A 17,410-nucleotide genomic window follows, 5' to 3' on the forward strand; every position below is an offset into this window, starting at 1 on the left:
AGGAGAGTGAAAAGAAGAACAATAGTGAGAAGGACCAATGGTTCAACCATGAATCAAATGATACAGATGTCATAGTTTTATTAAGTTTAACACTTCGTTGTCATTTGATCCTGATAATATATATATATATATATATATATATATATATATATATATATATATATATATATATATATATATACTAGTCGTATATCCGTGTGATGCACGGTAAATTTTATTAAATTACTATTAAGAAATATATATTAAAAAAATGATTCAATTATTTTATATTGGTTGTCTTTTCTGTAAAATATAAATAATGTAATATTTTAAATTTAATGAAAAAAAATAAAATATATTTACTTTTAATATAATTACAAAATGCAAAGTGTTTATAAAAAATGCAATTTGTTAATAAACAAAATAAAATCATATACTAATTTATTTTTATAAATTAACTTCTTATATAAGTAAATAATAGAATTTAAAATTAAAGATAAATAAGAATCAGATCTATAATAAAAAAAGAGTTTAATGAAAGTGCATTGTGTAAAAAAATATTACACAAATATCCAATTGAAATAATTTAAAATATCAAATCATATAAATAATTTAAAATTTTTAAACTGATTTGACGGGATATATGATTGTCGTCGTATACTAATAATTTAGACTATTAGTGTACCATCCATTTTTCTAAAAAAACATAGTAATTAAATTAAAAGAAAACATAAGTAAGAAATAAAATAAAGAAGGATAAAAAATGAATAATATAATAAATTAAAATTAATAAACAATAACTTCAAAATCAATACCAAAAAAAAAAATCAAAAAATTAACCAACTTTATTAAAATTATAATAACATAACATATCATAACATTGAGTAATAAAAATAAATTAAAAAACAATGTTATATCATTCATCTTCTAATTCGCCATCTTTTACACTCCACTTTTTCAACAAATTCTTTTTAAAATTATATATTTTATAATGCTTTAAATTTTATACTTAAAAAAAATAATTAATAAACATCAATAAAATTTATCTTTAATTCCTCCATCTTCCACTGTCCAACTTCTTCATCTAATTCTCCATCTGTTACACTCCACTTTTCAACAACTTTTTTAAAAAGATATATTTTATAATATATTAAAATTTATACCTACAAAAAAAGAATAGCAACTAATAAACATCAATAAAGTTTATCCCTCAATCTTCCACGATCCAACTTCTTCAACGAATTTATTATGAAAAAATATATTTTGTAATGCTTCAAAATTTGTACCTAAAAAGAATCAAGAATTAAAAAATGTTAATAAAATTTGTTTTACAAAAATAAATATTTTGTATTGCATCAAAATTTATACCTATAAAAAATGGTATAATTAGTTCACAGATCTTATGAGTTAATTTTAAGTTCCACTTTAGACCCTTAATAAAAAGTCGTTACAGATTGGTCCCGTGGTATTAGTTATGTTAGTAATGTTGGTCTCTTCCATTAATTTAGCTTTGAAACCGTTAGTTTTTGCCAACGTGGCATGCGTGTAATGATTCATCAAATTTATTTTTAAAAATCATTATTTAAGATTGTTTGTATTAGAGTCGACGTTATGTGAACATTCTTGTGTTTATTGTCTTCCTCAATCCCATCGTGTAAAAAAAAACCTCCTCTTGTGTTTACTTTCTTCCTCAATCCCATCGTGAAAAAAAAAAACCTCCTCATGTGTTTACCTTCTTCTTCGATCCATTTTCAGGGTTTCAAACTTCATTTCTCTAATGTCAAAGTTGTCAAGTAGTGTTTCTATTGGAACAACTAGGTCGGTAATCTGTAGAAGCAAGAGGAGGGAGTGTTTTTGCAAAGAAGAAAGTATCATTCGTATTGTGGGTGACATGAACTGTGTAAATTTTGGGGTTGTAGAAATTACAGGAATCATGTGCATAGGGAATGCAATTATTTCAAATGGTTAGATGACGATATTATTGATGAAATGGATCTGAAGATTCAAAGGCAAAAGAAGAAAGTGTACAAATTGAAGAATGAAATCAGTCAGACTAGAGGATTGTTGAAAGTGTCCATTATGATTGGAATATTGAGCTTAGTATTGAATGTTGTATTTGTAACAATGTATTTTTAGGTTTGAATTTTATTAGTCTATGAAATCACTGTCTTTTATGTGTATTTGTCATGAAATATAATTATGTGTAATGAGTTTATGAATGAAATGAAATTGTCATGATGTTATTAGTGAAATGTTACTTTTGTTTCCAATGAACATTTCAGAACCAATGTAATTTTGTGTAATGAGTTTATGAATTAAATGAATTTGTTATTAGTGACAATGTTGACATAACCATAATTTTGTTGACAGGACATAAGGTTGCATTATAAGTCATTACAAATGAACACCTCAGAGCATATCAGAACATAACCATAAGTCATAACAATGTTGACAGATACATAATTTTGTAATTTTGTTTCCAATGAACACCTCTGTGAGTCATATAACCATAAGTCATAACAAAAGGTTATTTTATAAATCATAACAAAAGGTTGCATTAGAAGTCATTACAAAAGTGGCATTATAAGCCATAAGTCAGAAACTACAAAATAGACATTGTTAGTCATATGTTACATAACACAACCAACAAACATGGTATTACAAGACATAAGTCATAAACAACAAAATAGGCATTGTAAGTCATATGTTACATAACAGAACTAACAAAAGTGGTTAAGAACAAAGCATAAGTATTAGGGTTGGCTAAGAACAGGTTTTAGGCATTTTCGAAGTCTCCTTTTCTTTTTGGATGGTTATTAAGTTGAACCTCCAGTTGGTGTTCGCTGACTTGAAGCAGGAGTCAGTGATGGCTGACTTAAAGCAGCAGGTAGTGATGGTTGACTCAAAGCAGCAGTTGGAGTAGGCTGAGTAGCAGTAGCAGTGGTTGGAGTAGGCTAAGTAGTCGCAACAGTTGGGGTAGGTTGAGTAGCAGCAGTTTGGCTAAGCTCAATAGCAGTAGCAGTTGGGGTAGGTTGAGTTGAAGTTGTAGGCAGCTTGCATGTGGCCTTGTTATGACCATCCTTATGGCATCGACTGCATTTGATACCAAACCTTGCTGGTTTGAATTGTGACTCATTTCTCACTTGTTCTTCAGCCTTTTTGTTCCTTTCTTCTTGGGTCTACCAGGTTGCCTTTTTATGGGGGGTGGTTACAGGTCAACATTATTTGTTTTTGTCCAAAGAGATTCCACATTGACTGGATAAATAACTGGTGCATAGCAAGCCTCATAGCACTCCTTTTTGTAATATTCAAGCACAAAATCATCAACTTATAAATGTTGATCTTTCATACATGAAATTGCATGACAGCATGGCAGCCCTGCCAGCATCCACCTTCTACATGAACATGCATGCTTTGATAAATTAACATCAAGCTTTTCTCCATTGAATGATATATGCCTAACCTCATAGTCAAATTCACATTGCACCCCTATTAAAAATGCATAAAACAATTATGAAGTCAATGCTATATCAAGTCAATTGTTAATGTCTCAAACAAATATGAAGCATTATCTAACAATCCAATAGTTTATTCTTTGCGATTCCTTTTCCAACTTATTTTTTATATTTGGTAGAATGTTATCATCAAGTTTGGCAATCTTTTGTCTGTTGGACTCCCACTTTTGCATCACGTACACTCTTATCTCTTAAATCATAGTCACAATAGGCTTGGCTCTTACTGCTACAAATACTGAGTTGAATGCCTCTAGCATGTTGTTCACCAAAGTATCACACATTGGACTAGTTCTAAACCTTGATTTGATCAAGAACCTTTGTGGAATCTTCCACAGGTGCTTGAATGTCTCTTCATTAACACTTTTCATTTCACGCATTATTTTTCCCAAGCATTTGCATGATTGGCAGTTGCAGCCTTCCACATCGGTTCCTTTAATTTAACACCTGGAAACTTCTTCCTGAAATTGCTATATAAGTGTCTAACAAGAATATCACATATCAAAGATATCCACATCAGTACCTAACAAGAATAACTCATATCTCAAAGGTATCCACATCAAATATGACTTAACAATAATGAATACCTAACATAAAACCTTTGGTCAACCTCTGGTAGCAACTCATCAAGTGCAAGCAACAAACCCTGCATTACAGTCATGAATATGTATGCAATAATTAAAACATACCAGTCAGAATATGTAATCAATAATTAAAATAGACCAGTCAGAATATGTAAGTAATAATTAAAACAGACCAGTCAGATGTCAATACATTTTGCTGATCACTTATAAATGTATAAGTCTTGCATAATCTGACACCTCTCAAATCAGATGTCAATAGCTCCAAAAATCAACTCCGTGAATCTTTGGTTACTCCCTCAACTGCAACAAATGCTATTGGCAGCATTTGGTCATTTGGATCCCTCCCAATGGCTGCAAGTATTTGTCCACCATAATAACCCTTTAAAAAACATTCATCCAAATCTATGATAGGTTTGCACTTAAAGAAACTATCCTTGCAGGTTTTAAGGCATATATAAATCCTTTGGAAATGTGGATTCAAAGACCTCTCAGAATTTCCACTACTTTTCTCTCCACCTTGAACTGGTTGACTTGTAATTTTTACAGTTGATCTAGGGTTTGCCCTTAACAGCTCATGACCATAATCATGGATTCGTGTATATTTCTTCCTAAATAAACCATCAACAATGCAATAGCAAGGGACTTTTCTCTGTATGCAAGTGTCTTATTTATCCCTACATTCCACTTTTGTTTAGTTTTCTCCATTATATCAGTCAACTTCAAACTAGGATTCTCTCTTACACTACTTTGAATCTTTTTGTCCAACCATTTGGAATTAAGGAACCGAACCTTATAATCCCTACTGCAAGTGTGCTTGTCCACAATTATTCTCAACTGTCAAGTCTCTTCATCTTGTCATTTTGCATAGTATGACTCACATGGACAACCTTTCTTACATATGACTCTCATTCTCTTGTTATAATTTTTCTTAAATTTCAAGTTTCTACCTGAATGAATAGCATATGTTCTAACTGGCTCTTTAAATTCTTCCTTAGTAGCAAAATAAGTCTAACTCCCACTTGTAATCCTCCATTCTTTTTGGAAGCTTGAATGTTGGAAAATCACATTTTAACACCTCTTCATCTTCACTATCATACTCTTGGGGTAACTCATCACTATCATATTCCTCAATGTCACTCAAACCTCTAATAATCATTAAGAACAACTACTCAATCAAATAAATTCAAATATAACTTTTATTTAATCTTAAACTTAAATAAGGGCAATAAGCCTTTGTTGCGCCTCGAAAAAATAAGAACACGACTTAGCGAAGCGCAATCGCACACTCGTATGATGGACTAAACAGAGTCACCACCGAACTTTATTTATTCCTAAAAAGGAAAGGAGAAATATCGATAAAACCCAAAAAAGAATGACAATGATTATGAAGAATCTTGTTTCTTTAAAGATTATGAAGAATCTTGTTTCTCGTTTTCTTCTGAATAAGGCATGATTTAGTCGGTCTATTGGGGTAGATTTGTACATAATCACTAAAAATGATATTTGATGGATTACCCTTGCCAAAGAAATGTGGACCGAACAACAATCTCCATCTTCACCCAATAAGCTTTGGAATGAAGAGAAATTTAGATTTGGATGGAAGCCAATGGCAATTGGATATGGATGTGGATTTGTGTTTGGAATAGGCCTTGGATATTGCATGTTTTTAATTGGAAAGCCAAGATGGCTTGTGATCATATTTGGTGGGAAGCCAAAGAGAAGAGTGAAAAGAAAAACAAGAGTGAGGAGGACCAATGGTTCAACCATGAATCAAATGATACAAATGTCATAGTTTTATTCTTGTGTTAGTTTTTATTTTCTGTTTAAAATAAGCTTGGTCATTCTTGTTTGATCAGCTATTTTTTCAAAGTTTTTGTTGTTAAGATGTTGCTGGTGTTCTGTTAATGTTTTATTTCAGTTTAACAAATAGATTGGAATTGGAATTAAATGAAAAAGTGTATCTTAATTTGCTTAAAGATCTTAGAAATATTATAATAGGCAATGCTACCAACCAGTTGGTGTAATAATAAAATAATATGAAACTTATACATCAAGTTTAGTGATGAATTGATGAAAACTCTACTAAAAGAGTAAATGAAGGTGGTTATTACACGTGTCTATTTTGACTGTTTCCTGTAACAATATTTCATGGATGACGATGATGTTACCTTAACTTCTCCGTAAAACAATTTTCTATCATACAACAAACAAGTGTTACTAAGAATTTTACTACTTTGTTTAGATCAAATGTATTATTCTCTTGAAGGACACAAATCAAATTAAATCTACTTACCTTCTTTTTTTTCTTCTCTTTTTTCTGTATATCAAAATATACCCAAATTGATTGTATTATAAGCAACATGATCCATTGATTCATATTTACATGACTCTTTTACTTTTTCAATTCTGTTTTGCTTTTTGTGAGTAATTGTTAGAGAATTGTGTTTTACAAAAGGTGTTTAACAAATAAAGAATTTAGATTTAATATATGATCTACGTCCATGAATAAGCTTGGATGTTATGGGGTGGTTGGATTCACTGTTTGGAAATGGACGCAAATTCATCAAAAGAAAAGACAGTGATGCAGGAGAACCAGGTTTTTTTTTCCTTAATTTCTTAACTCATATATCATTGTTATTGAGTTTTATTTTATTTGCATGATTTATATCAAACGGTGTTTTTCCTACATTCATGTGTTCTTCATTTTCCTGTGATTGGCTTTTGAAATCTAGTTTCTGTTTTTTCAAATTTTGACAGTCTAAATCGTAAGTTTGTAACATTACATTTTTTTGTTTATTTCATGTTCTGTCATAATTGAATCACATGATGCAGTGTTCTTATGATGGTTAAAAATGATCAGGTAAAACACTGGAAGAACTAAGATCTTCTCTCTACAATGAGCTCCGAACATCAGAAGGAGCCAAGCGACAGCAACAAAGATATTGCGGACCAGTGGTCGCGTTATCGTTCAACTTCATGGTTGCTGTTGGTATCATCATGGCTAACAAATTGGTCAGAAATCAGAACCATTTATGTTGCGTGTAACTTATCATCATTATGAAATATCTCTAATGATGCATGTTATGAACTTTGTCGTTGATAGGTGATGGGAAGAATTGGTTTTAACTTCCCGATTTTTCTCACATTTGTTCACTACGTCACCGCATGGGTTCTTCTTGCAATTTTCAAAACAATATCGGTGCTTCCAGTGTCTCCTCCATCTAAAACAACTCCTTTCTCTTCTATATTTGCACTTGGCGCTGTTATGGCTTTTGCATCCGGTCTTGCAAACACCAGCCTCAAGTATAACAGGTTCGTGATCTTGCTCTAACATGTTCATTAGCCAAAACTGCATCGGGTTTCTTTATCTAAAAAGCTTATTTATGATAAAAGATTCGGAATTTCCTTTTTGTTTTCTGACAGTTCGGTTCATGCAGTGTTGGTTTCTACCAAATGGCCAAGATTGCTGTTACTCCAACAATTGTTTTGGCAGAGTTCATATTTTTTAAGAAAACCATTTCTTCGAAAAAGGTCATGACTAAGCTTTTTGGCGTTTTCTATTCTTTCTCTTTTATAAAACATTTCATGTATCTAAAAAAAGAACTACTCCATCCAACCCTTTATTGTTTATGTACTAATCATGCATTGGAATGCAATGATGCAGGTTTTAGCTTTGGCTGCTGTGTCAGCTGGTGTAGCAGTTGCAACTGTATCAGATTTAGAGTTCAATTTGTTTGGTGCAATAGTTGCAGTTATATGGATAATCCCAAGTGCGATAAATAAAATTTTATGGTCTACTTTACAGCAGCAAGGAAATTGGACAGCTTTGGCGTAAGTACTATCAGACACTATCGAATTTCATCTCTGTAAAAATTTTGTTTTCAATAACTAGACTTGAAATTTTTTTATTGTAGATTGATGTGGAAGACTACACCTATCACAGTTTTCTTCCTAGGGGCTTTGATGCCTTGGATCGACCCACCAGGAGTGTTATCGTTCAAGTGGGATGTAAACAGCTCGTCTGCAATTTTGATATCGGCTCTTCTTGGTTTCCTCTTACAGTGGTCAGGTGCATTGGCATTGGGGTGAGAGTTCTTTCCGCTTTCAAGCTTTAATAGAAAAAATAGCGATGTGCCCTTTTTGACAGATAGTTTTATTTCTGATGCAGGGCAACTTCTGCTACAACTCATGTTGTTTTAGGACAGTTTAAGACTTGTGTCATTCTGTTGGGAGGTTATCTGTTATTTGATTCTGATCCGGGGATTATTAGCATTGGCGGAGCGGTAATTGCTCTCACTGGAATGTCGGTTTACACAACATTTAACTTGCATGAGTCACAGGAAAATGCAACCAAGCAGCTTCCAAAGCATAGTGTGTCTGCACCAAAACAGAAACCAGATAACGAAGACAACAAGGACAAGGATATGAGTGTAAATATTACCAACAATAACATTGTTGTGTGAGTCATATAATCTATGACAGTGAGTGAGTGAATACCATAAACGAATTATTCATACATTTGTTTTACATTCTTTAGATAGGCAATTCATGTCCAATTCCATTTTGCAGCAATGTTTTAGTATAGGCAAATCAAACAGTATTCTATCATTGAAAAATTGTTAAAAGATTATTTTGTGAGTGAGCTTTTCTCAAAGATCCATTATGGTCTCCTAAATTAGACTCAGGTATATATGAACGTTCAAGGGCTTTAGGACACATCCTAAATTTGAAAAACCATGAACTACCATAGATCGTAAATAATTTTGAAGCAAACGCAATAACAGAAAGAACCGTGCTGGTAATCAAGATCTCAACGCACATATCAGAGTTGGTCACCGAAGACTTTAATTACAAATGAATAAATACAAATATAAGAGGAATATTGAAGAGTTGTTTTTGAAACATAGTTGTTTTCTAATTATGTTTTCATTGTTGATTATAAGCATCTCATTGTGCTTTTACATTTTAAAGTCTGATGTTCATGGGGCACCAAGCCATACAAGCTTCCAGAATGCTGTCAATATGTGTGTCCCAACATTAGGTGTAATTCATGGAGTTGAAATAGAGTAAGACCGTCATTCATGACGTAGAAATACAAAACAAAAATGTCATCATTCATAGTTACTGGACTATTGTAGGGTTTTATAAAACCACGTTTTCATCTCAAGGCTTCAAAGAAACTAGGGACTTAGACTTGCAATGAAAAGAAACCAGACAAATAAACATATCCACATGCACTCCCACATACAAAGGAAATGTATTGCTGAAGAAAAATAGATGCTGCAATTCTCAATAACCATATAGAACAGTATAATCCAATGTCTAAAGCTATCAGAATGTAGTATACAGGTGAGAATTGAGAACGGAAAAATTGAAAAATCTCACCACCTCTATTGAACTATTACTAAGGTCCTTATAGCAACAACTACATGTTTCTAAGGGGCAAAAGAACATGTGAGGCATGAATAAACTGAAGCCTCGAAAAATATAAATAAACAAAAAACCCTGCAACTAGCACCTTTCAAAACCGTCAGCACCAACACAACATTTACTTTCTTTTCTCATTTTTTGGCCACATTTGTTATTTACACTTCAGATCAGGCCAATGTTCATTCTTCGTGGATTTGAGCACATCAAATATTGCATTTGAAAATTATGGTATCAAGAAAATGTTTCCATCCTAAAAATTAGAATTCCAATTGATCTGTGCGGGTGGAGGCTGCTGATAAGATCCGGGAGGAGGACCTACATTTTCAACGGGGGCAGCAACAGCTTGAGACTGCTGCAATAGGGTAGAAGGTGAAGCTACTGTCTGCCCTGGTTGATAGATACCAGGAAATGCTCCGGGAGCCGCCTGTGTATGGGGGAAGGTGAGATGTTGTCCCTGGTGGGCAAGGTTATATAGAGAATTAAGTTGCAAACTGGACATATCTTGGCCTGGTGCATGTATCCACACAGCAGAACCTTCACTCTGCAGCAAAAAAAGAAACAACGAGAAAACAAACAAGTTTAGTAACTACAGAAAATCCAAGTATTTCAATAATATTTGATACTGTTGAAGCCAAAGAGACCCCATAGCACTTAATTATGCAACATTCTTTTATTTATTTTATAAACAAATAGGCACGGATGGGAAAGAAAATAAAACACAGCAATGAGTAAAACCAACCAGTTGTCCAGTTGTATATATCTGGTTTTCTTTCAACTGAGACACTGCAAGATTTTCATTACCAGCGGAGCTTCCGGTATTCACTGTCGGAGCAGGAGCATACCCAACAGGTGGAGACATTAATGATCCAGAAGGAATTCCAATATGAGTCATATTTCCTGTGTTTGCTCCAGCCTTAAATTGTGGTTGAGGGAATTTGATTCCAGCAGCTGCAGTGGCGGCTGGTAGATACATGTTGCCTGCTGATGGCTGTTGAGGGAAACCATTGTGGCTTAAAAATTGATGCATCGGAGACACGTAAATTGGGGGGTAATAGGGGCCATATGGGAAGAAGTTAGCTGGGTATGGTGGCCTAAAATAAGAAACTGCCTGTGGAGACACAGGTATATTGCTCTGTAGAGGTGGGGTTGGGCTGGGGGACACCGCCTGTGAACTTGCAGTCTGTAATGTTGAAAGAATTGCAGAGATATTAGGGGAAATAAATATGTATAAATACATAAATAAATGCATTCATAATTACATATAAAGAAATCAAATAAATCAAAAACGTAAAAATTTCTTCTGAAGAAAACAAACTGCAAAGATAAACTTAAGTTTGTGTTTGAAACATAATAGAACCAATTGGTTTCTAATCTTTAAGTTTATTATTTGTAATTCAATTTTCTTACAACTTCCATACTTAGTAATAAATTGACATTCCTTTTCATTGATAAACAAAACAAAATGCAAAGATAAACTTAAACTTAATTTTATTGTTTGTAAGATATTTGATTTCCTTGCATTCTTTTTCATGGATCAGTGTCCAGTTGGCACTATTACATGCCTTTTCATTGACCAGTAGCTAACTTTATGTCTAAATTTCTACATAAGAAAACCAACTGCAAAGATAAACTTAGTTTGTTTTAGACATACATAACACATTCCATGCCTGTCAAAAAATAAAATACTGAATAATAGAATTGAACCTGCAAACAATATCAATGGCATTATATATACTTAATTTCAGAATATATAAGCGCAGGAATGACCAGCTAGAATGACGCCCTTTCTTTTCATGACACTTTCATTTGTTGCAGAGTTTCCAAATTCCAGGAAATCAACTTCAGAGCAAATAGCTTTTAGCATAAAGAAAAACATAGATTTCCAATCATACATAAAAAATTACAAATATTAAACAAATTAATTTGAGAGAAAAGTTATTAACATTTCCAACCTTATGATACAAGCCAATAACAGAACACCAAACCAAAAGGATAGTATTAAAAAACATGGGAAATATAATTTCAATAAATATAAGTAAATGAAAATCTTAAGAAAAAATGCAATATGGAGGAACTTACAACAAATGAAGGTAAGTGTGGTGTTTCTTGGGCCTGAAGCTCACTACCGTCAAATTGAACTTGCTGAGTCCCTAACATGGTAGACATTAAATTCAAACCATAGTTTTGAGCACTTTGAACAGTCAGAATCGGATGGCCCTCAGGAGTTAACAATACCTCCTGCTTTGGCTGCTCAATCTTTGAATCATTATCAGTTATAGAAATGCCTTCTGAAGCCAGTGTCGTTTTAACTAGATAAGATGAAGAATGTGCATAATCAACATGACCTCCATGTTCAGTCAATGGCACACTTTGGTTATGCTCAGTCGATGGCGCACTTTGGTTGTGTTCAGCCAATGGCGCACTTTGGTTGCTACATTAAAACAAGAAATACCATCAAAACATAGATTACAGTAGCTCGCCAACAAGAAATAGCTTTTGGTAATAGAAAGATCAACCAATCAACGCAATGAAAATAATTCATTTAAGGAATAATAACCTTGACTAGGTCTTGAAAGAGGTAAAATACTACAACCTAAGAGAACCTGTACACCTTTATAGCACCAACTTTGAGGTTTATTATAGTTATTCTTGGGGTTTGTGTGGGAATCGGAAGGGGAGGGCATGGTTTGAGGGGAAAGAGAGATGAAAATGGAAGGGGGAGGGAGAATAGTTACACCTTGCATGGGGGTTAAATTTCCTCCATGGAATTAAAACCCCTAACTGGGGTAACTAAAAAAATGAATTTGGGGAGACTTTGGAGGGTTATGGAGAGCAACAAAAAACATATCATTGCCTTTTTTTACAATACTCTCAAACAAACAAACAAAAAATTGCCATAAGCCTTCCACACCACTCTCCTCCCAAAAACTCGCCAGTACAAACACTGACCTCCCTTCTCCCCTTCCCTTCCCATCCCATCCCATCAAACCCCTCTCCTCTCTACTCTCAAACAACCCTCAACGAAGAGGTTTAATGTAAGAAAACAAATCTAAGTAAACACAACTATCATTTTTATACCATTTAAAAGGCATGAGAAGGAAAGAAAAATATATAATAGATCTTTAATTTGCTATGCCAAAAAAAACACATAGGAATCCTATAAACTACAAACCTAGAAGTAACAGCTTCATCATTCCCTGGAGAAGTTTCAGGAGTGGGAAAACTGCTATTGTCACAACCAGTTACACTATAAGATCTTTCACTTGGACCAAAAGTATCGAAGCTTCCAAATGTCAGACCGCTTTTAAAAGCCTCGGGCACTTGGAAATGGTTTGGAAAAGTAACATGTTGCCTCAACTCAGTTGATTGCACATGAGGTTCTGAAGCTGAGACTTCTGTGACATCGGCTGTCTTAGAAACATCTGCAAACAAACCGAAAGGGCATTATTATGATTACAAGAGTACACAATTAGAGATACAACAACAATAATAGAGCAAAAAATAACATATAAATAACAGAATTTATGGTGACTCTGGAAATTATCAGTACGATTTGTTAAAGTACAGGATTTCAGCACGTTAAATCTGAGTTAACTGATTGAGAAAAATCCATAACACAGGTGACAGTTAGTGTTTAAACTATAATATAGGCACCAACCAGGCTGATTTCCTCTTAAAATATCTTCAGAAAAGGTTTCAAAGGTTTCTCCCCCATCTTTTTTCTAGACCATGTGGGATTTACTTCAGTTCAGTTAATCGTTTGAGGGTTAATACTCTCCTTCAATACTAGGGAAAACCGTGATGGTATCCATCTAGTGAAATTGTTTGGATTAAAAAATTCAAGGTTACAACCTATACCAGAAAGTGTTTAGATGGAAACAGGATGTCGAACAACTTTGTTATAAGATTTAACAAATATAGAATAAGAACTTTACCTTGAGGTGATCTCAAAGAGCTATTCAATGATAAAGAGGATGAGAGTTGCAAGGGATCAGATAACTGGTAACATTCAACTTCATTTGACTTCTGTATGGCATTTGGGTTGCTTGTTGAATTCATTGACCTGGACTTTTCATTCTTGGATGGTGATAAATCATCGGCTTCTTCAAGTTTGTTTCCTTCAACATGACTTGGCCCGGCAGATATCCAGTTGTTCCCTACTTCCCTACTGATGGCACCACCAACACCAGGATTCTGGGCGATAGATTGGGCTGGCACAGAATCTGAAGAAGGGGAATAAACACCGGATACAGAAATTTGATGTTGATCAGAACTTGATAGAGATTTTCCTTGGTCAGAACTTGAAGATTTTCCTTGGTCAGTTTGTGTAATTGAGCCGACGGTTTCATTAGGCGAAGTGGTTGCTGCAACAGCAACAGCAGCTTGAGGTTGGATATTTTCTTGATTGACAGTGTCATTAGCAGCCGAACTGGTTTTAGGGACACTGACTACACTCCCTTTTAGAGATTGGCTAGAAGAACCATGACCAGACTTCCCATTGGATGGATTTGCAGCACTATGGGGTACAACAGCTAAAACTCTGCAATTGAAGAATCATGAGATATTATCAATCTGCTCATGCAAGCTGCTTTTCAAATAAACTCTCAGTAAATCAAAAATCAAGTAGGAAATTGCTTCAATATTGTAGTTATTACACATTAAGTTATGAAATAATAAAGAGTGCTAATGTTAAGTTTTGTAAAAGGCCTACCCAATACAACATTTTTTACATCAATACAAGATTTGGTTATAACTTTAGATGCAAACAAACAAAACACAATAGGGATATCAATTATCATTGTACTTTTTTTCTTTAGTTCATTGACTTCTTTCTTTGTATGGCCTTTCTTTTAGCATTAAACAAGAAACTAATAAACCTTTTCTTTCCACTATTACATTTTCTTATCATCAGAGATAAAATAGTAAGAAAAACAAGTTTAAAAAATATATAAAATTACAACCTTGAAGCTTGAGGTGGTGTATTAGTTATTTTCTTTAAATCTGACTGTGTAGAGGAAATATTAGTTCTCTCTGTAATATGATGGACTCCATTTTCTCTTCGATTAGCAAAGTTCCTCCCGCCACCACCATCTAAAAGAGATTTTGCAAAGAAATGTCACAAATAATGAGGTAATAAAGTAGCAGGAAATTGTATGATGCATAGGAAAGATCTCTGTGCTATGCAAAAGATAACTGCAGTAGCGCCATAAGAAAAAAGAGGGACAGAGTGCTACTCTATTTCATCATGGTTGATTAAAAAAGGGGTATAATAGAGCTCATGCAAAACAAAACAGAAGTATAACTTGCAGGGCTTAGGTAAAATATCTCATAAATTGTTTTAGAGGGAAAAACCACCTAGTGTACAAAATCATTAAAAAAATAACACAACTAACTAGTGTTGCATTCCAAAAGTATTTTACAGACAGATGGTTTCTAGATGACCTTAAGTGGGAAAGGATCTTCATAAACGAAACAGAGGAAAACGAAAACAAATCCAACTACCAAGCCTTTTAAAAAAAGCATGAAAATTGTACCAAAAAAGTTTGAGGAATAGCCCCATGAAGCTCCCCTTGCCCCCCTCCCCTGCACACGTTGCCTTGATCTAGACTCCTCAGAAACCCTGCTGCTCGATCCCTACAAGGTCAAGTTATAAAAAATCAATCAACTTAATAAATGTTAAAGAAAATTGTGTAAACAACTAGACTTGTGCAATCACAAAAATACGCATAAAACCCACTGCAAAACACAAAACAGGTCTTTTACAATTTGCAAGTGATATTGTAAGATTAGACAGTGCACCCTAAATGGCAGAAATCAAATACCTATTGCGACCACGCATATTCAGACTGTCGAGGAAAATGAGAATTTTTATATTAACTTAAACATAGTCTCCGAATCACTCTGTTCATAATATGACACAATGGCAGCTCAAGTGAGCTCATGATACAAGAGGTTACCCAGCAGGTTACAACAATGAACAAAATAGCTAAACTTCGATTAAGGGCTAAAACAACTAAAAAATTCATCCACTCCAACTGATCTACTCATTAACACATAAAGATGGATACCTGAATTTATTATTTGGGTATAAAAAATCAATCAGATTAAGCAACCTAACTTTCGAATGCAATTACAAATCTACACACCAAACACATTATATTGCACAGCAAGTGATAGTAAAACAGAAGTAAACTAAACACGAAGGCAAAGAAACAAAATCTTACTTCTTTCTTCCGGTCACGCCTCCTTCTTACCTCATGAAAAGTATCTGCAACCAAAAAATCAAAACAAAGAAAAACAAACTCAAAATATCTCAGATGCCATAAACACGTTTCTTTTCGAGAAATTATAAATGAGCATGCAGGGTTTTAAAAAAGGGCCGTGAACACGAAAAGGACCGCGACAAAATGGTATCGCAAATACTCTTATCACCGTTTTTATGTTAAAAAACAAATCATGGTTAATTCACACGGCGACGACGGCAATTAGTGTCGTGATACCTGTACAGACCGAAATTAGGTTAAAGACCTTCGCGACCGTTTTTTAAAACCCTGTGAGTATGTGGCACATAATGCTTCAATTCAGCCATTATTTGAGAAGCATGTGCAACAATAACAACTAAACCCTACAAAGGGTAGTGAAGTGAAGCTTCAAACTTGCAACAAATACATGTTGAATTAGTGAATAACAAAAGCAGATACTGAAAAATCGAAGAGTATTGGAAGGAGAAAAGAAACCTAGATAGAGAAGCTTCTGAGCGGTCTCATTGGGATCCATAGAACATTCTTTAAGGACTGCGTAGATTTCATCGTCGGTGTGCTGTTTTCCGGTGATCTCTCTGATATCATTGATGGTATTCCGTACATTGTTGGGGATCGGAACCCTAGACCCGCCACCACCGCCGCTCATTCTTTCTGTGAAACACGAGAGAGAGGGAGGGACACTACTGCCTCTGTGTTTTTACAAGAGAGAGAGAGAAAACATTCACGTTCGGTATATACCCGTATCATATCATAAATCTCAAATATACAATAAAATTATTTATTTTATTTATATTTATATTTTATACTTTTAATTGAAATTAGGGTTGCATTTTTTTTTTGATCTTTTTTATCGAAATAATCTAATTTTTCAAAAAAAATCCCAAAATATCCCTGGTTTCAGAAAAATTCCCAAAATACCCCTCTTTTAGAAGGAGTCTCCAATTGAATTGGCGACTCCTCTTAAAACTTGAATGGAGGCGCCAATTGGATTGGCTAGGGCAGGTGCCCTAGCCAATCCAATTGGCGCCTATGTGTAGGCTTTAAGAGGAGTCGACAATTCAATTGGCGACTCCTTCAAAAAAAACCTCAAATGATAAAACCTTCAACATGAAAGTTGTATATCTTTTCAAGACAATGAATTTGGATATAAATTTTGCATCATTTGAGTTTTTTATGAGAAAGTTATGGGCACTTGAAGTTGGACTTCTGATTTTTTTCAACTGTTATGTGACCTATAATGTTTTGTATTATCACATGTGTTTCTTTTAGAATTATGAAATTTTGTCCAACATAATAATTTAAGTAGACATTTCAAACTTTCCAATGCACTTAGTCCCACCTCAAAATCATAAAAAAATGAGTTAGTTAGGTCCTTGGGAAGTTGACCTAAAATTAGGGTTTTAGTCAAAACATGTGTATGTGAATTTTGCCAAAATGGACCAACTTCAAGCCCTTCTGTTTAAATGATAAAAACCTCAAATGACAAAACCTTCAACATAAAAGTTGTAGATCTTTTCAATAAAATGAATTTGGACTTAAATTTTGCATCATTTGGATTTTTTATGAGAAAGTTATGGGCACTTGAAGTTGGACTTTTTCACATTTTAATTGTTATGTGACCTATAATGTTTTGTATTATCAC

The 17,410-nt window shown here is 33.9% G+C and overlaps 2 protein-coding genes across 2 annotated transcripts; one reads left to right on the forward strand and one right to left on the reverse strand.

Annotated features, from left to right (window-relative positions):
* Positions 1–6,169: 6,169 nt before the first annotated feature.
* LOC127117562 (nucleotide-sugar uncharacterized transporter 2) lies at positions 6,170–8,735 on the forward strand. Its single transcript, XM_051047621.1, has 7 exons — positions 6,170–6,671; positions 6,936–7,087; positions 7,179–7,387; positions 7,513–7,606; positions 7,740–7,906; positions 7,990–8,160; positions 8,244–8,735. Exons 1-7 carry the CDS (start codon positions 6,596–6,598, stop codon positions 8,536–8,538), a joined length of 1,164 nt encoding a protein of 387 aa, XP_050903578.1. The 5' UTR covers positions 6,170–6,595; the 3' UTR covers positions 8,539–8,735.
* Positions 8,736–9,320: 585 nt separating this feature from the next.
* Positions 9,321–16,503, reverse strand: LOC127117563 (GBF-interacting protein 1-like). The gene is made up of 9 exons (XM_051047622.1): positions 16,243–16,503; positions 15,730–15,773; positions 15,040–15,139; positions 14,467–14,596; positions 13,441–14,045; positions 12,678–12,927; positions 11,585–11,936; positions 10,245–10,685; positions 9,321–10,046 (listed from the first exon to the last, which is right to left on the reverse strand). Exons 1-9 carry the CDS (start codon positions 16,412–16,414, stop codon positions 9,756–9,758), a joined length of 2,385 nt encoding a protein of 794 aa, XP_050903579.1. The 5' UTR covers positions 16,415–16,503; the 3' UTR covers positions 9,321–9,755.
* Positions 16,504–17,410: the final 907 nt, after the last annotated feature.

This window comes from Lathyrus oleraceus, chromosome 2, assembly GCF_024323335.1.
Source record: "Lathyrus oleraceus cultivar Zhongwan6 chromosome 2, CAAS_Psat_ZW6_1.0, whole genome shotgun sequence".
NCBI classification, from domain to species: domain Eukaryota; kingdom Viridiplantae; phylum Streptophyta; class Magnoliopsida; order Fabales; family Fabaceae; genus Lathyrus; species Lathyrus oleraceus.